The sequence below is a fragment of the Trematosphaeria pertusa genome, assembly GCF_010094035.1.
Source record: "Trematosphaeria pertusa strain CBS 122368 unplaced genomic scaffold BU26scaffold_19, whole genome shotgun sequence".
NCBI lineage: Eukaryota > Fungi > Ascomycota > Dothideomycetes > Pleosporales > Trematosphaeriaceae > Trematosphaeria > Trematosphaeria pertusa.
In genome coordinates, this window is record NW_022987230.1 from 193,286 (window position 1) to 210,019 (window position 16,734).

The window sequence follows — 16,734 nt, forward strand, 5'->3', positions numbered from 1 at the left end:
ACATCTGATTTCAACTCACTTACAATATGAAAACGTATACGCAAAAGATTGGGAACAATGGTGCATGCTATTGAAAGAACTCTATCCTATGTACAACATGATGCTCAAGCAGCTGGGAACACTTTGTACGTATCGTCGTCTTTGTCAACTCAAGGCCTCAGTTGCTAGTCTTTGACTCAATGGTCTCAAGATGCGCAGTGGCGACCTTCTTCTCGGGCTCGAAACCATTCTGTGGCTCAACGTGCAGGTCATCAACCACAGTCTCCTTAAATTTCCGCGCAGGGACACGCTGCTCAAACAGAATGTCAAGCTCTCCATACGTCCGACCCTTCGGCTCAGGAAGACGGAAGTAGGTCCAGACGAGGCACAGGAAACAGGTACCAGCCCAGAAGAAAGCGGATTTCGCGCCCCAGTTCCATGCACCGGGATTGAGCATGCGCGGCGTAATAATATTGCCGATAATGGAGGCAATATTGTAGAAGTTCCTAGCCAGGACGACCGTCTTCTGTCGGAGACGAGTGGACGGCAGCTCGGCAACAAGCGAATAGCAAACCGGTCCAACAGTGCAGTTGTAGGTGATCGTAAAGATGAGGAGCATGGCGCCAGTGCTCCATTGCGCCCCAGCATTGTCCTTGGGCACAAGGCCAATAAACCCGATGATGAGGAGGATGCAGCACATCAAGATTTGGCCCCAGATGTACAGGCTTCGACGCCCGCAGCGAGTCATTAGCCACCAAGCGATAAAGACGCCGATGGCCCCGAGAGCGTACTGTGCCAGGCTCATGCTGAAAGCGTTGGAAGTGTCCAGACCGGCCTGCTCGAAGAAATAGGTGGAGAATCCCATGAAAGAGCTGCCACAGAAAGCTTGCGTGAACCAAGTCATGGCTGAGATCTCGGTACGGCGGAGATCGGTGCCCTTGAAGCAGTCCAAGTACGAAGCGCCCTCAGTTGAAGCCTTCTCGTATTCGTTGGTATGCTTGTACATGGCAATCGTCTCGTCGGCGTTGAAGTCGGGATTCTTTCCGGGAGATGCGAGGCGAAGGATCATCTTCTTTGCGTCGTCATACCTCTCCTTGCGGACAAGCCACCACGGAGATTCTGGCGCGAAGCTGATGCCGATGATGAGCGGAACGGGCCAGATCCACTGCAGAGCATATGGGATTCTGTACGCCCACTGGTCATCGCGCATTGAGACGCCCTTCAGTACACCAGACGCGAGGAACTGTCCAATAACCCAGCACAGGTTGACGTATGTGGTGAGAATCGGACGGAGAGGAACGGGCGTAACTTCGGCGGCGTAGGTGCAAGTGAGCGTCTGGAAGACACCCCACGGAATGCCCATGAGGATCAGACCGACGAGGAGCATCTGGATGCTTTGGACGAAGAAGACGATGAAGATCAAGAACGTAACAGCGGTCAAAGCACCGATCATGGTCTTCTTAAAGCCGTATCGCTCCGCAATCCAACCATTCAGCATCAGACCGAGGATCTCGCCCACGTAGGCGCCATTCGTGAGGCCGGATTGCCAGGCTGCCGTTATTTCGTATGATCCGTCCGGGAGTTGTTCGCCGAATGCTTTCTTGAAGGCCGGGACAGCGAGAAGGTTTGCGATGAGGACAATGTCGAAGCCCTCCATGATGATTGCGGCCGAAAGCAGAACAGACCAACCGACGGCCTTGGGGTATAGGCGGAGGCCCTCGAGCAGAGTCATGTTATGCTCGGCTTTGGTGGCCTTTGAGGCATCTTCGGTGAGGTGGGCGAGGTCAGGATTGGCGATCGACATGCGACGCACATGTTCAACGTCGACAGCGACGACGCTGCTATTGCGACGGGACATGGTGATTGGTATCGATTCGATCTCGCTCCAATTGGATGTTCTAGATGAAGGAAAGACGATGAGTTGAGGTTGTGGAAAGATCCACTTCTTGAACCTTGAGCTGGAGATGCGCGAGCTCGAATACGATGCTGAAGCTGTTGGCCGGCTCTCACCAACCTACTTATACTTCAATCACAAACATGAATGAGCCGTCCAAGCACACGGGCCAAGAGAGGAGAAGATAATGGTGGACTGAGAAAAAATGGCGCGGGTGTGAAGCCATCGCGCTCAAGCGAGGCAATTCCAATCCCCAGGAACGGGTTGGATCTGGGGAAGGCTCCGGGGATGGCTCCGATATCATCGATTCTGCAGGCCGATGCAAGTTCGGAGGCAATCTTGATTAGAGTGTTGCCGGTCCGACAGCGGGACAAGCTTGCCAATGTCGGTCGCGCTGATCACATGTGGCGATGGAAAAGGCAAATCCAGGCGTCTAGCCGGGCGCTAGGCTAGGCTAATTCGGCTCCACTACCAGGGGCAGCCCCGAGATTTCTAACGACTGCTAGGGCGGCTTTTGGTTTGGCACATGTCGGTCCGAGCGCAACGATCCTGACGTCGTAGAGCGGCTCAACACCATTTTGGAAGCTTGGAGATGCGGAGGGCGTCAGACCCACCCCCGTGGAGAGGCTCGCGAAGTATTTCGGCAGCTCGATTGCCTTCTATCTCTCGTCGGCCGACAATGGACGAATGGTAGCTGCAGGAGCGCCGTTGCGACGATGCCCTTATCTTCTCCCTATGCGATCGTCATGGGTGTTGACGTGTAGTTGGCGGACGGAGCTCCATACTTCTCCACTGTCGAAATAGGTGGCCGAGTATAATAAGGGTACAAGCAGCCTCCAGCAAGCCACGAACGCCCAACGCCATTCCGTTTCCGCAACCTCTTTCGACTACCCCATCAATTGTTCGATTCCTCCACCTTAGGCTGATACAATATGACCGTCACCGAGCGTAAGTGGTGGAAAGATGGCGTCGTCTATCAGATCTACCCCGCAAGCTTCAAGGACAGCAATGGCGACGGCATTGGCGACCTGAACGGCATCATCTCGCAATTGGACTATATCCGTTCCATTGGCGTCAATGTCATATGGATTTGTCCCATGTACGATTCCCCTCAGGTCGATATGGGGTACGATGTCCGGGACTATGAGAAGGTGTACGAGCCGTACGGCACGGTTGAGGATATGGAGAGACTCATTGCAGAGTGCCACGTCCGAGGCATGAGGATCATTCTGGACCTTGTCGTCAATCACACCTCAGATCAGGTACGCTCCCTCTACAATGGAAATGATTGGTAGCCAACTATCACCCAGCACGCATGGTTCCGCGAATCCCGCTCCTCAAAGACCAACCCCAAACGTGACTGGTACATCTGGCGGCCAGCTCGCTACGACAGTAACGGCAACCGCAAACCGCCTAACAACTGGCTCGGCAACTTTGGCGGCAGCTGCTGGGAATGGGACGAGACGACTCAGGAATACTACCTACACCTGTTCTGTCCCGAACAACCGGATCTCAACTGGGAGAACCCTGAGACCCGGCAGGCCATCTACAAGAGTGCCATGGAGTTCTGGCTGGAGAGGGGTGTGGATGGCTTTAGGGTCGATACGGTGAATATGTATAGTAAGGGCGAGATGATGGATGCGCCGGTCTCGGATCCGGAGAGTGAGTGGCAGGTATGTCTCCCCAGAGTTATATGATTGATGGTGGAGGTGCTAACTGCGTCAAGTTTGCTGGATTCCAGTACTGCAACGGGCCCCAGATGACACAGTACTTGAACGAGATGAACGAAATACTGGAGAAGTACGATGCCATGACGGTGGGCGAGTGTCCGCATACGCCGGATATGGCTCGGGTCCTCAAGTATGTCTCCGCGAAGGAGAAACAGCTCAACATGGTCTTTCAATTTGTGAGTCTTCGCCCTTCTCCGGCCCCCAAATACGCTGACAGAAAGCCCGCAGGACGTCGTCGATATCGGCCAAGGCCCCTACAAATTCCAGACAACACCCAAGAATTACACCCTCCCCTCTTTCAAGCGTGCCATCGCCCGCACGCAGGACATCATCCGCGACACCGACGCATGGACCACCGTCTTCCTCGAGAACCACGACCAATCAAGGTCCATATCGCGGTTCGCGAGCGATGCTCCAGAGCATAGGGTTGCAAGTGGGAAGTTGTTGGCCCTGATGTGCTGTGCGTTGAGCGGGACGCTGTTTATTTACCAGGGACAGGAGTTGGGCATGACGAACTTCCCCATTGAATGGGATATGAGCGAGTACAAGGACGTCGACAGCTCGAACTACGTAAGTCGGTCCGCTTCCTTCCTCCTTTCTTCCTCTTCTCTTTCGTACAGACGAGCAGCTGACCTGTGATCGAAACAGTACGCAATGGTCGCCCAGCGCTCAAACAACTGCTCCAACGCCCTCGTCTCCGCAAAAGCCTCCCTCCAGCACCTCGCCCGCGACCACGCCCGCGTGCCCCTCTCCTGGTCCACCGGCCCGCACAACGGCTTCTCGCCCGCAGACTCCAAAGCCCAGCCCTGGATGCGGCCCCTCGACGACGCGCACGTCTGCAACGCCAAGCAGCAGCAGACGGACAAGTCTTCCGTCCTCGCGTTCTGGAAGCGCATGCTGCAACTTCGCAGAGAATACGCGGACCTGCTTGTTTACGGCGAGTTCGACGACTTGCATGAGGAGCACGAAGAACTGTTTGTGTTTGCGAAGACGTGGAGGGGCCAGAAGGCGGTTACAGTGCTGAATTTTACGGACAGGGAGGTGGAGATGAAGTTGCCGAAGGAGATTGCGGGAGCGAAGAGGGAGTTGTTGGTGAGCAGTGTTGATGATGTTATGGAGGGGGCGTTGGGGTCGTATGAGGGACGGATTTATCTGCTGTCGTAGGTTGAGATGGGGATACGGGCGGGAAATCTAGGGTTAAATATGGATAGATTCATGACGTGGCGAGAGATCTGAAATGGCTATTATTTTATCTATTACACGTTGCCACCAAGCCACCACAAAGTGCTACAAGCGCTACTGTCGTGTGGCGGCTATACAACAGCCATTCCGAGGCCCTTAACTAACTGCATGAAAGCTAGAGCTAGTATCTGCCAACGAACCAGTGATGTGCCTATGCTTCGAGGAAGATGTGGACATGCGGCATGTGGAAGTAATTATTATACTAGACCACGAATACGCTAGAACCTGCTTGACTCAAAGCATGGCTAAGATATCGTATCCAAGGAGGCAGATTAACGCCGTACTTTTCCGAACGCGTAATCAAACCCGTACGCATACAACAATCAGAGCTCCTGAGCTTCCTCAAGGTGATCATCGTCGCCATCGCCATGCTTAGGATATTTCCGATACCAGTCCTTTGGATCACCGCCCGGGACACACAGGCCGAGCCGCCAGAAGTAGTCCCTATGAGCAAAGAACAGCTGCCAGAACTTGAACCGCGCGGGGATGCCCCACGAAGGCCCATCAGCATCACTTCCCGCTATACACCTCGGATCCTCATCGCCCTCGCAGTGATGAATGTCGCTTACAGCGAAGGGCAAATCCGGCGCGGAGATGAAGATCTCCTCGCTGTGCATCGTGTAGCCCCATTCCGCCAGTGGCAGCAGCGGCACCGGGTCGCTGACGTGTGTGACGCGGTGGAAGTCGTTGGAACTAGTTTTAGTAGTAGTGATGTTGAAGCGGGCGTTGATGTACGCCATGAGTTCTTTGTTCCCGACTCTTGGCTCGCCGAACGTGGTGACGCGGGGATTCCAGCCCCGGGCTTTCAGATCGAGACCCGCGAGCGCGGCGACTGCGCCGCCGAGCGAGTGGCCGACTAGGACCAGCGAGTAGTCGGGATGCTTTTCGACGGCTTCGGTGAGGTAGGGCAGTATCGCTTTGCGCGTGTTGAGCCAGGAGGTGTAGAAGCCGGTGTGGACGGTGCAGTTCTCGCATTTGGGCGGGTCGGAGGGCGGAGGCTCGTCCTCGTTGGAGGGTCTCAGGGGTCGAATCTTTGGAGCGATGAAGTCTGAGGTGGTGTCGTCGTCATCGCCGGGGTAGGGGACGTATTCCTGAGGAACGGTGGAGAGGTCAACGATGGTGTTTGCGATCGAGTAGGTGCCGCGGAAGGCTAGGATGATGCGCGGCTTCGAAGGAGGATGTGATAGAGCAATGTATCCGCAGGAATCTGACAGCAGAGGCCCGGTATTCCAAGCCTAGAGACGTCAGTTTCGCATGCGACAGACGATCTGAGCGGGGGCCTTACGGTAACCAATTCAAAGTTCTTGAAGTCCTCGTCGCCGCAGTGACTCGCGCACTCGAACGGCTCCTGGATGCCCAGTCCAGCCGCGCCTACGCAGTACGCTATGTCGACGATGCGCGCCAGTTCCTCGAGCTCGAAGAAGAGCTCCCCGGAGATGGTGTCGTTGCCGGCCTGCAGCAACGGGGACTGGGCGCTCTCCCCATGACTGCTCGCTACAAGGCCCAGCAGTAGCAATGAATGCAATAACAGGCCGAATATACTGCCCATGGGTGATGTCTCTCACATATTCCGAGGCAGGCGAGCGTGCGGAGAGACGGTGAGGTCAGAGTCTCCAGTGGGTCATATGCTTGCGGTAGGATCATCAGGCGAGTGAGTGGTGCCGGGGCATTCCAGCCCCGAAGCCAGCACCACTCGGCGCTCACGCCAGGAGTTGGCGCCAAGGTCCACCGCCCGGGGGCCGTTTCGCAAACTATCCTTTGTGATGTCATGGACCGCCTATCCCTTCAATGAATGGCAGCATCGGCCGATGAAATAATTCACGGCATACGCATGCACTCTGCTTACAACAGCATGCGCTTTCTACAACTCCTTGCGCCCTCTCACCACTCCTGCTCGGCATCGTACGCACGATAAGACATAGACCTTCCGCTGCCATCCGGCATAAGACTTGTCGGCGCCCCCGGCGATTTCTTCACTTTCTTAGTTGTCCGTTCTTGCCATTCTTCATCAGCGAACATCATGGCCACGCAGACGCCTACGCCGTCCACAGAGCCCTTGCGGGCTGCCACACCCACGCAACCGTCGTCAACGCCTGAGCAGATGCCGCCAGACCAGCCAGCAGCAGCGCATCTCGCCGTACCTGGCATCGCACTTGAAGCACCAAGCGACGACGACGAACGGCAGCCACGAAGCGCCGCCCAGAATGCCAACACAAGCCAGAACGTCAGTCGAGCAGCCTCTCCAAACCCGTCCGCCATCTATCCAAACACACAAGTCGTATTCGAAGACCCCGACTTCACACGGCCGCCGCCGTTGAACTACTCGCTGCGCCCGCGCAAGAAGGCCATCTTCTGGTTCTGGTTTCTTATATTCTTGGACTGCGTGTGCATGCCCATTGGGCTGTACTTTGGCATGTGGTACGGCTTGACGCGGGATCAGCTGAGCGCCAATGCAGTCTTCAGTATCAGTACCGCGCTGCTGGGGACGGTGTCCATAGTGGAGTACTTCATTCGCTTCCGAAGGTTGTGGAGGAAGAATTCGAACTGCAGGGTCATTGGCGCGCAAAGATACTACGTGCGTATCCCCCCGTCCTCTTTAGAAAGCACTTGAACTGACTTTCCACAGCTCGACTGGTTCCACTGGAATCTCTCCGTAGGCTGGTTCTTCGTCATGATCGAACTGATTGCGTACGTGCTCCCCCATCCCTCACTCTCTGCTCAAACTAACGCTCCCGCAGCGGAACCTGCCCCCACGACCCGCCCATCCGCGTCCTCGCCATCCCCGCCGCCACCATGCTCTTCGCCATCGGCCTCGAGCTCCTCGTCGTCGACATCCTGCGCATCGCCGGCATCCGCGCCCCCTGCCGCATCTCCTCGCTCCCCATGGGCGCACCACTGCGCCCTGGAATCTACGCCTACATCGAGGACGTGTGCGCCGTGGATGGCTCCGGCGGCACCGAGTTCAGACAGCGACTCAACCTGCGGTACCAGGCGAGCAAGGCGTTCCGCGAGATGCTGCACCGGTTGACGCTGTTCTGGGCGATTGGCGCGATTGGATGCTCCGTGGTCACGACTGCGATTGTGTTTACGATCCAGCGCGATGCTGCGTATGTGGTATGTACACCGTCACTCTCATCTTTCTTGTTCTCCAATGCTAACTGGCACAGGTTGGCTGGACACTGCCCTTCATCTGGGCTGGCGTCTGGACGGCCATGACGATCCCGTGGGTCAAGAAGAGCCTAGCTAAGGAATACGACGAATGGACAGCCGCGAAGTGGAAGGCTTGAGTCCGCTACATCCTTTCGTTTCAACTTTTCTTGTATCGTTATGGGAAGAACGGTCATGGCGGTGGCGTTCTAGGGTCTATGATCACGAAGTATGGCTAGTAGGCATACAGTACACATCGGGCGGCACTCTTACTTAGATACCATTTCCACCAACCACAACAGCGCGAAATTGCAGCTCGATAGCAGAGTATAGCAGAGCATAGACAGCTACGCAAACATATCACCATCAACAACAAACTCTCTGCATTCATTCCGCTGTGTCTCTGACGCGTATCTCTTCTGCACCATGGTGATGTCACACTTATAAGTCCCTGCTCGTCCTCCCCCCACCCCGGCTCTCTCCCATCATCATCCTCGAAACAGCCGCTCCGCCAACCGGGATATTTCCAAGACGTCAACGTTGCAAGGTAACATGACATCGTCCAAGAATTTGTCCCGTCCCGCCTAATATGCAGGGATCTCCAACGGGGGGGCTAGTGGATTGGGACCCTAGGCATACCGCCATCATCCTCGCGGCATACTGTATTCTGGAGCCTCGCGGGCGGCCTTCTGTGAGACAGAACATGGCGTCGCGCTCGTTCGAGGAAGAAGAGCGGCTTAGGGTGCGGCGTTTTGGCGGCCTTGGGATTCCTATGGTTGAGTAGCGCATTTCGTCGGCGTTGAGGATGCTCAGGATCTCATCATCCGCAGACAGAAGCTACGAAGCACTGATCCAGATCGAGCTACTACAAGGTCTTTAAGCATGCGGGCTTTCCATTAGCATGCTTCAAGAGCCTCGCCATGTTTCGGGCACATACAGCACGCGAGGACCAAAGGAGATGATTTGTGAAAGTTTTGATGGTTTCGCTAGGCCTAGGAAACTCATCTAGGTACATGGCCGGGCGACCGACTCCAATGCAATGCACGATCGCTCAGCATGCTATGCTCCCATGCTCCCATGCTCCCATGCTTCATAAACACTCGTGAAATGGTATCGTGCATCTCGAACAACCCTCAATTCCGTGTCAAAACTCCAATGCTGATGTACAACCCGAGCAACGAACCCAAGTGCTTGGGCGAAGAAGGTTAGGCCTTAATCTTGGAGAGCTTGTTGAGGACGCTCAAGAGGCCTGTTGTGCTTGTTAGGTATATGACATTAAACGGAAAGGGGTGGAGAGTGTGGCTTACCAGTAGTGCCATTCGTCAGGGTGGACATGGCGAGAGAGTTTCTAGCGCCCACGGTGACAGTCTGAACGTCCCGAATGACCCAGTTCTCCTTGAGGTTCTTGGCCCACTTGAAGATGGTCTCATCGTCGCGGTCATTGCCAGCAACGAAGAGGAATTCCGGACGCTCCGCCTCAAGGTACCGGTTGAAGATATGCTGAGCTGCGGTGGCCTTGTCGAAGTCCGAGGGCTCAATGATGACAGAGTCCTTGCTCGGGATGGCCTTGACACGCTGCTGCTCGGACGCATCGTTGATGTGGTTCGCGCAATCGCCGGCAAGACGCTGCGCGTCGTTCTGGTCAGTCTTCTCAAGGTGGAAGATGAGGGAGCAGTGTCGCTCTTCAACCCAGCTACCCTCCACTCGCTCAACGTAGTACTGGAGGATCTGTTTGATGGCCGCCTTCCATTTAACGGTTTTCTCCTCATTGGGGAATTGAATCCACTCATCCAAGCCTCCCTCTCGAACAAAGCACCCATTCTCGGCCATAAGTCCGAGGCCTTGAACCCGACCAAAGAGCAGCTCAAGTTCCTCGACGGTACGACCGCTCATCACGTACACCGCGTTCCTCTCGTCAGCGAGGAGCTCGCTAAGAACATCTGTGACCTTCTCGATGTTGGTCAGAACCGTGTTCTTGACTGAACCGTACGAGGCGAGGGTTCCCTCGTAGTCCAAGATGAACAGGCGCCTCCAGGATGCCTCATAATCCTTAATCAGCTTGTGGATCGAGAGTCGCGGGATCGACATGCTGTCACGGCGGAACTGCTCATCGTACACCTTGGCCAGATGCTCGGTAAGATTGCGCATCCAGAAATCGCCAGTATGGTGCATAACCATGTTGCGCATCTTCCAATATCGTCGTTCCTTCTCTTCATCGCCCATCTCCAGAACGATCTTGAAGGCATCGGCGATGCTCTGGTAGTCCCACGGGTTTACTGCAAGCTCTGCGCCATCAAAGATAGACGAGCTACCCGTGAATTCACTGAGGATGACGGGACCGTACTTCTTGTCGCAGTGCATGCCATCCTGGCAAATAATGAACTCGTGACAAGTGAGGTTCATGCCCTCGCGCAAGCTCGTGATCGCCAGCGCGTCTGCAATAGATAGCAAGCCGAGGTACTGATCAAACGCGATGTCCTGTCGGAGGAACAAGAGCGGGGTGTGGGTTAGGGTGGAATGCGCTGCGTCGATTCGTGTAACGATCTCGGACACGGTAGACGCTAGCTCTGGATCATCTTGAGTTGAAGTCGCAACTTGGATGAGAACGACCTATTCGTTGTTAGTCGTGTCAATATCTAGTTGAGCACGGGAAACTTACTTTGTCCCTCCACTCTGGGTTCTTGTTGAGGAAGAGCTCGAACGCGAGGAGCTTCTGCCGTACGCCGCGGATCGTGTCGAGCTTATCACGAGCAACAATCACCTTCTTGCCCTTATAGCGGTCGGTCATGGTCTTGATACAGTCCCGAACTTTGTCTTCATCTCGAGCTTGCATTAAGGCCCTCGGATTGATGCCGATTGGTGAAGACCAGACGTTGACAAGGCGACTCTCGAGCTGTACGCCATCTTCGGTGGCCTCAACCGCGAGGATGCGGCTGCAGGTCTGCAGAAAATGGTGGGCGTATTCATGCGTCTGGAAGGCGACCAGGTTCGCTCCAAGCATACCCTCTAGCAACTGCTTCCGGAACGCCAAGCAGCGGAAAACTTCAGAGGACGGAAAGGCGGCATGTAGGAAGAAGCCAATCTGGGCATCTGGAAGCTTCTTTCGGATCATTGCCGGGACAAGACAAAGATGGTAGTCGTTGACCCAAATTACGTCACCCCGCTTGTAGTTCTTGACAACCGTATCAGCAAAGGCTTGGTTGACTTTCTCGTAGAACACCCAGGAGTGGTCCAGGAACGCCTTGCTCTTTGGATGGTCGGGGATTACGTAGTGGAAGACGGGCCACAGGATCGTCTTGCAGTAGTGGACGTAGTGCCCGTCGTAATCTTTGTCGCTGACATAGACCGTGAGGGCCTGATGCTCCTCCTCGAGCCGCTCGTATATCTCAGTCTTCTTGTCGTCGTCGAGGGCATCGGTGGGAAAGCCAATGAGGCCAACGGTGATGACGTCCGAGAGGGTGCCGTGATCGATTGAGGCACGAATGGCATTAGAAAGACCACCGTTGCCTTGCTCCGCTGGGACGACCGAGTACTCGGCTGTCCAACGAGGGTCTCCATGGTCGGTTTTGCTCTTGTACAGGGATTTCGCGCGCTGGCGAGAGCGCTCCCGCCGAGCTTGCGCACGCTCTTGCGCCTTGGTGTACTCGAGTATTGTATCCGGGGGCCGCTCGGCCCTCGAACGCGGCTGATTGAAGAAGAGTCCACTGGCGCCCCACTCAGGTACGTGTGCATCACTGCGGACTAGGCTTCGCGGGTCGGACGGACGGAGAAAATGGGTGGCTGCGCTCGGCTGTGTTGGTGTGAAGTACTCCTCCTGCTCAATCATCGCTGCAGGCGTCTTCGGAAGCGTGATGTGGCTAGGAGCCTTCCTCAGCAGACTAGGTCCGCGCTCATCCGAGGCAGGGGTCTGGTGAATGCTAGCGGTGGAGCTCTGCCTGCCAACATCGCTCAATGTTGGTGGTGGTGCAGTGGAACTGGACGGCTTTGCCTTCTCTGGCTCCTTGAAGTCCACCGTGTAGGGTAGGAACCTGCACCGGGTCAGTCAATATGCGAATTTTCGAGGCGCAACACTAAGGGCTCAAAATTTCTCTCGACTCGCGCGATCTTTGAGATGTGGGACCACTTACAGCGAACACACGAAGGTGGTCATGGTCGGCAGCTGGTCGTTGGAGCCCGTAAAGCAGACGTCGGTCGCCTAGCAATGGCGCGGAAAGTAGGAAGTTTGCAGATAGGACGAGCAAAGGCGATCCCAAGAAGCTCAAGGGAAGGATGGCGAGGACAAAAGGAGAGTAGTGGAGTCCAAAGCGATAAAAAGTTTCCAGTGAATTCGAGAATTAGCCACACGTCACAGGGTAACGCAGGAACGATGGCGTCGAGTGCCTGCGCTTGGCTTTTCGGAACGATGAGCCGCAGCTTTATACCTAGGTAAGAGACGTGCGTGACTGCGACTCAGGGCGGAAACTTCCTTGGTTCTTGGACTGCGAGGGATGTCGGGGCGCAACAAGGGCATACTTGTCTCTTTGCAAGCTCCGTGGGCTGACCTGACCGCGGGGTGCGATGACGTCGAATCAGGCACAGCAGAGCTCGGGCGCTGGAGTCTCGCAATGACCTTTCCGCCCCCCCCTCGAAACTCGAGCGCCGTGTCACTGTCACATCATTTTGACCAAATAAGCCGCAAAGCTATCTTTTCATCCACAATTACCCCCCGATGACAGCCTAGTAGCGATCTGTCTTGGTCCGTTAGCATTGGCGATAGTTAGGGTGTTCCCGGGTTGGTGTCAGCTCACTGGCTCGCCAACGCCGTATGGTCGGCAGCTACTCACTTCGGCCCAGGCCGGCGGTCTCTGCTTGGGCGTCCCGGCACTGTTACACGTGGAGCCCCTAATCAACAAAGGGTATCTTCAGGACGATCAAACCGCCCACGAGAACGGTTATCGTGATGGGATTTAGTCAGAATTCGATTCCGCAGCCGAGAATCCGATCTGATAGGAATGGCAATGCAGTGCGCTTGTGCAGGACCTAGAGGATGTTTACCACCTACTTTTGTGCAGACTCCCCGCTTGTTGCTTCTGGTTTTCTCGGAGGATTGGCAGCAGTGGTTCAAGTATGTATAGTCCTCATTGCCTATGTTGTGTATTTAGTCCTTGAACATTGAATACGAGCGTCCTGTCAATGTATCTCTCATTCCAACCCCTTGCTTTAGAGCCTCGATGCTGTGCTCTCTTGACGCAAACCATGAACGTCTCCCTATCATCCGTTATCGGCATCCTGTAAAGTATCCACACCACTACTTCCACCCTCGGCAGCGGCATCGAACGAGCCACCCGTGTTTTCATCGCAACACTCCTTCGGTGTTTGTCCGGCTCGACAGTGTGCGCCACATTTTCAAGACTTTAGCCATTCCACAGATAGCCTTTCAAAGCGCCCGGCCGCGGAGCTGAACATCTTGGAGTGTGGTTCTATGGCGCTTGTCGGCATCCGGTTACCGCAGAGGGTAAAGTTGACGAGGGGAAAGCCGTCGGGTGTTTGCTACTACGGCGAAGAAGCTGCCCGGTCAGAAGCGGCACGCGGATAATGTCTGCGGACAAAGGGTTGGGCATGGCGGATTGCGGCGGTGCTCGATATACGTGTTGTCCTATTCTGTAAGCGCTTCGAGACGAAACTATACTCTCTTCATGCCCTGAATTCGCTTTCTAGCAAAACCCAACTTTCGGGAAGCCATGTCTCATTCCAAGTTGTCCACTATACCAGCTGTAGAGTTCTTCGGATGGCCGTCTCATTCTCGCTAGGCTAAGAACGATGTTGATCGACGGCCCGGCTGCATGCCCTGGTGGAGGTGTTCCTTTGACAAATGTGGTGCGGCTTGTAGAGCTCCCACGGCGTTTTGGTAGACTCCTTCCATTCCGGATGCTCCAGTTGTGCTCCAGCGTGATGTGGTAAAGCGGTCGTTATCGGTGTCTAACGCTACTCGGCCTACGACACCCGCCAAGGGAGGTCGCCTCCCCCAAACGCGCAAGAACCGAACTCTAAAATTCCATGGCTGCCGTAACATGGAACGCCGCGCGCGACCTCGTGACGAATCTCGACACGAAAGAGCTGAGCACCTCCACGATGGTTGGTCCGGACGGTTACTCCCACGAATGAGCTAAATGAACATACTCTTTGCGGAAAGTTTCTGGCTCTGCTGTCGATTCCTGAGGAAAAGAACCCACCAATTGATTTTGTTGCCGGTGGATGCGTCCAGTTGACCCGCCATCACTATGCCATAAAAGGGATTGTGTGGAAATGCCACGGTGCACGGCTTGCGGCTGTGTGCTTTCCCCGCAAGGGGCTTTAGGCTGGTCCCTCACGAGCCGATCTCGACAAAGCACCGCTCTTCAGCCACCCGCGAACAAAGAATGGAGCAGCCACTGCCATGCATTCCTCTGCCCTACCGCCTCCTGCTCCTCTATATTGAGCCCGTCTTCGCCCTCAATGGCTCGATCCTCTGTCTCTTCCAGCCCGAGCTCTTCCTCCACGCCTTCTCGCCGAAGCTCAAGTATTCGCACGACTCTCAGCTCGTCTTCGACCAGCTCGCCGCGACGTACCTCCTCTTCGCCTTCAATCAGGCCGTTGTTCTCCGCGTCGCTAAGGACCTGAGGGTGTGGAAGGCGATCGTTCTGGGCATACTGCTGTGTGATACCGTGCACCTCTGGGCCGGCTGGAAGGTGATGGGGACGGAGGTCTTCGTTCGGCCGTGGCTCTGGAGAATCGAGGATTGGGTTGCGATCTCGTCGCTAGTAATTCCGATGGCAATGAGGGCTGCGTTTCTGCGCGAAGTGGGAATTGAGAAGGGCGAAGGTAAGGCAGCGAACGGCAAGGTCAAAGCTCTTGGACGCGATAAGTAGCAGCGACATGCGGCGAATACAGGGCAGGCACAATCAACGGTGCGGATGGCAGGGGAAGGAGTGCGATTATGTTAGGAAATGGCTCGCATGTTCCCAACATGTATTTATGGGTACTCTCGGTTCACCTAGGTATCTAGGTACCATGGTACCATGGGCTTGCTCCGTTCTAGCGACGCATAAGGAACGACGATCTCTCCTTATGTCCCTTCATTCGCTCCACCCTCCTTGGGCCGAGTCAAGGCGAGCTGTGGTCTACACAAACTCGGGCTTAAAGCTCGCATCCCTGATAGTGGCGTAGCAATAATATATAAACGCTCATGACCCGAATGGCAACAGTGCCCCCCACTAGACTGCCTCCCAATTCTAGCTATTCTCAGCCTATTCATCCCTCGAGTTTTCACCTAAGAGACCCTCGCCTCACGTACACGCTCCCCAGCCCTCCCGTCGACCCTTCCGTCTGAACCTCCGTATACAAACAACCGGCCTCCCTGAGTTCAAACTCAGGCTCCTCCCCTGCGGCCTCCCCTGCATCCCAAAATTCCCTAATGAAGTATTCCGCCGCCACGAGGTTCGCCAAGTGTAAACTCCGATACGTCCCTACTATATCGCTTGTGTCTTCCATATAGTCGCTGTCCATGTCCCGGATGACGTGGTATACCGTGCTTTCGTGGGATGATGGGGCGCCGTTGATGACGCTGGATCGTTCGAGGGCTCGACGAAGGGCAGGTGGATAGGTGCTCACGTCTCCGGCGACGGGGCTTGGTTTTCGACGCTGAGGCGGCCATTGGTAGGAAGACTGCGCGGAAATGGAATGAGCCTCTGGGCCATGAAGAGTAGCTCGACTACCCGGCACGGCCGCATAAAGGTTCGCAGCAGGACTGGCCCAGCCGACTGCCTCTTGTCTTTGCAGCTCCAGTTGACGATGCTGAAGCAGATGCTCGTGATGGCTTTCAAACTGTGCGCGTAGCGCTTCACTGTCGAGGGTGGGCGTTAGGGCTTGCGTAGATTGTCCGGTATGTGGTGCTGCTGGACCCAGGCTGCGCGAATACGAGGTCAGGTCAGCGCTGCAGTCGAGGTTGAGGAGGGTGTGGGACGCCGGGGGTCTCGAGAACTCGTAGTGGATGGGTAGAGGGACTGATGGCGGGAGTATGGAAGCCATCGCTGCTTGGAGAGCATAGGTTCGGAGGGTGGAAGTCCGGTTGAGGAAGTCGCGATCATCGCGTCTTCACGTGATGCATCACCATCACATCCGCTAGGCGGAATCAGGATGCTAGAAAAAGAAGCAGTGCAAGTGGCAACGTCAGTTCTAATCCATCGCTCTCCCATCGTATCTCAGGAGACTGACAAAATTGCAGCTACGCCCGGCACATAGAGAGCTCCCATTCGACGCCCAATGCCTCTACGATCCACATCCCCCAAGCTCCGTCATCAGTTCCCGTGAATGCTTCCGACTTGCTCAAATTGTTCGCCTGCCCCTTATGTGTCCCTCATTATCATTTCTGCCACCGTCCTTGAACCAGTGCGGCCTCAATTCCCTTCCGCTGAACGAAGACGCACACCCACTTGTCCAGGCTACTCACTACACCTCGAAGGGGTCTCTGTGTCCTCGATCTGGCATTCTTGCTTCGTCCAAAGGGTCAGGTATCCGTGCTTATCGAAGCCCTAGCCGGCACTGTTTAGGTCCCCGAGCTACGAAGGGCGAGACGGATTGAGCGGCGGCAAGTCTGCTACGATACTGCCAGACGAACAGCGAACAGGAGTGGAGAAATCAGAAACACTAAATCACAACTGCAGCATTCATCACAAAGACAAAAAGTAGTAAAGTAGGGGGATGACGAGGGATCATGGTCGTATT

General features: G+C 55.4%; 8 protein-coding genes across 8 annotated transcripts; 3 read left to right on the top strand and 5 right to left on the bottom strand.

Annotated features, from left to right (window-relative positions):
• Window positions 1–47: 47 nt before the first annotated feature.
• BU26DRAFT_524159 (maltose permease MAL61) lies at window positions 48–2,127 on the bottom strand. The gene has a single exon (XM_033830219.1). It carries the CDS (start codon window positions 1,835–1,837, stop codon window positions 158–160), a length of 1,680 nt encoding a protein of 559 aa, XP_033677563.1. The 5' UTR covers window positions 1,838–2,127; the 3' UTR covers window positions 48–157.
• A 678-nt stretch (window positions 2,128–2,805) lies between these two features.
• Window positions 2,806–4,767, top strand: BU26DRAFT_534642 (glycoside hydrolase family 13 protein; the record flags this gene model as incomplete). The annotated part of the gene is made up of 5 exons (XM_033831225.1): window positions 2,806–3,135; window positions 3,184–3,546; window positions 3,600–3,779; window positions 3,832–4,173; window positions 4,252–4,767. The coding sequence occupies 5 exons, from the start codon at window positions 2,806–2,808 to the stop codon at window positions 4,765–4,767; spliced, it is 1,731 nt and encodes a 576-aa protein (XP_033677564.1).
• Window positions 4,768–5,168: 401 nt separating this feature from the next.
• BU26DRAFT_570638 (lipase precursor) lies at window positions 5,169–6,394 on the bottom strand (the record flags this gene model as incomplete). Its single annotated transcript, XM_033834039.1, has 2 exons — window positions 5,169–6,080; window positions 6,131–6,394. The coding sequence occupies 2 exons, from the start codon at window positions 6,392–6,394 to the stop codon at window positions 5,169–5,171; spliced, it is 1,176 nt and encodes a 391-aa protein (XP_033677565.1).
• Window positions 6,395–6,610: 216 nt separating this feature from the next.
• Window positions 6,611–8,379, top strand: BU26DRAFT_524161 (uncharacterized protein). The gene is made up of 4 exons (XM_033830220.1): window positions 6,611–7,420; window positions 7,472–7,533; window positions 7,584–7,959; window positions 8,013–8,379. Exons 1-4 carry the CDS (start codon window positions 6,866–6,868, stop codon window positions 8,130–8,132), a joined length of 1,113 nt encoding a protein of 370 aa, XP_033677566.1. The 5' UTR covers window positions 6,611–6,865; the 3' UTR covers window positions 8,133–8,379.
• Window positions 8,144–8,427, bottom strand: BU26DRAFT_128536 (uncharacterized protein). The gene has a single exon (XM_033819614.1). It carries the CDS (start codon window positions 8,381–8,383, stop codon window positions 8,228–8,230), a length of 156 nt encoding a protein of 51 aa, XP_033677567.1. The 5' UTR covers window positions 8,384–8,427; the 3' UTR covers window positions 8,144–8,227.
• A 628-nt stretch (window positions 8,428–9,055) lies between these two features.
• Window positions 9,056–12,310, bottom strand: BU26DRAFT_128600 (glycosyltransferase family 20 protein). The gene is made up of 3 exons (XM_033819616.1): window positions 12,120–12,310; window positions 10,652–12,020; window positions 9,056–10,602 (listed from the first exon to the last, which is right to left on the bottom strand). Exons 1-3 carry the CDS (start codon window positions 12,140–12,142, stop codon window positions 9,268–9,270), a joined length of 2,727 nt encoding a protein of 908 aa, XP_033677568.1. The 5' UTR covers window positions 12,143–12,310; the 3' UTR covers window positions 9,056–9,267.
• Window positions 12,311–14,009: 1,699 nt separating this feature from the next.
• BU26DRAFT_524166 (uncharacterized protein) lies at window positions 14,010–15,179 on the top strand. The gene has a single exon (XM_033830221.1). The coding sequence runs from the start codon at window positions 14,391–14,393 to the stop codon at window positions 14,877–14,879; it is 489 nt and encodes a 162-aa protein (XP_033677569.1). The 5' UTR covers window positions 14,010–14,390; the 3' UTR covers window positions 14,880–15,179.
• Window positions 15,078–16,173, bottom strand: BU26DRAFT_128586 (uncharacterized protein). Its single transcript, XM_033819615.1, has one exon. It carries the CDS (start codon window positions 16,036–16,038, stop codon window positions 15,277–15,279), a length of 762 nt encoding a protein of 253 aa, XP_033677570.1. The 5' UTR covers window positions 16,039–16,173; the 3' UTR covers window positions 15,078–15,276.
• Window positions 16,174–16,734: the final 561 nt, after the last annotated feature.

Coding starts and splice junctions, on each gene's coding strand:
- BU26DRAFT_524159 (XM_033830219.1), bottom strand. CDS start 1,837: ATGTCCCGTCGCAATAGCAGCGTCGTCGCTGTCGACGTTGAACATGTG.
- BU26DRAFT_524161 (XM_033830220.1), top strand. CDS start 6,866: ATGGCCACGCAGACGCCTACGCCGTCCACAGAGCCCTTGCGGGCTGCC. Junction 7,421..7,471: donor TTGGCGCGCAAAGATACTAC/GTGCGTATCCCC, acceptor GACTTTCCACAG/CTCGACTGGTTCCACTGGAA. Junction 7,960..8,012: donor AGCGCGATGCTGCGTATGTG/GTATGTACACCG, acceptor TAACTGGCACAG/GTTGGCTGGACACTGCCCTT.
- BU26DRAFT_128536 (XM_033819614.1), bottom strand. CDS start 8,383: ATGAATGCAGAGAGTTTGTTGTTGATGGTGATATGTTTGCGTAGCTGT.
- BU26DRAFT_128600 (XM_033819616.1), bottom strand. CDS start 12,142: ATGACCACCTTCGTGTGTTCGCT. Junction 12,021..12,119: donor ACCACCTTCGTGTGTTCGCT/GTAAGTGGTCCC, acceptor GACCCGGTGCAG/GTTCCTACCCTACACGGTGG. Junction 10,603..10,651: donor ACCCAGAGTGGAGGGACAAA/GTAAGTTTCCCG, acceptor AACAACGAATAG/GTCGTTCTCATCCAAGTTGC.
- BU26DRAFT_524166 (XM_033830221.1), top strand. CDS start 14,391: ATGGAGCAGCCACTGCCATGCATTCCTCTGCCCTACCGCCTCCTGCTC.
- BU26DRAFT_128586 (XM_033819615.1), bottom strand. CDS start 16,038: ATGGCTTCCATACTCCCGCCATCAGTCCCTCTACCCATCCACTACGAG.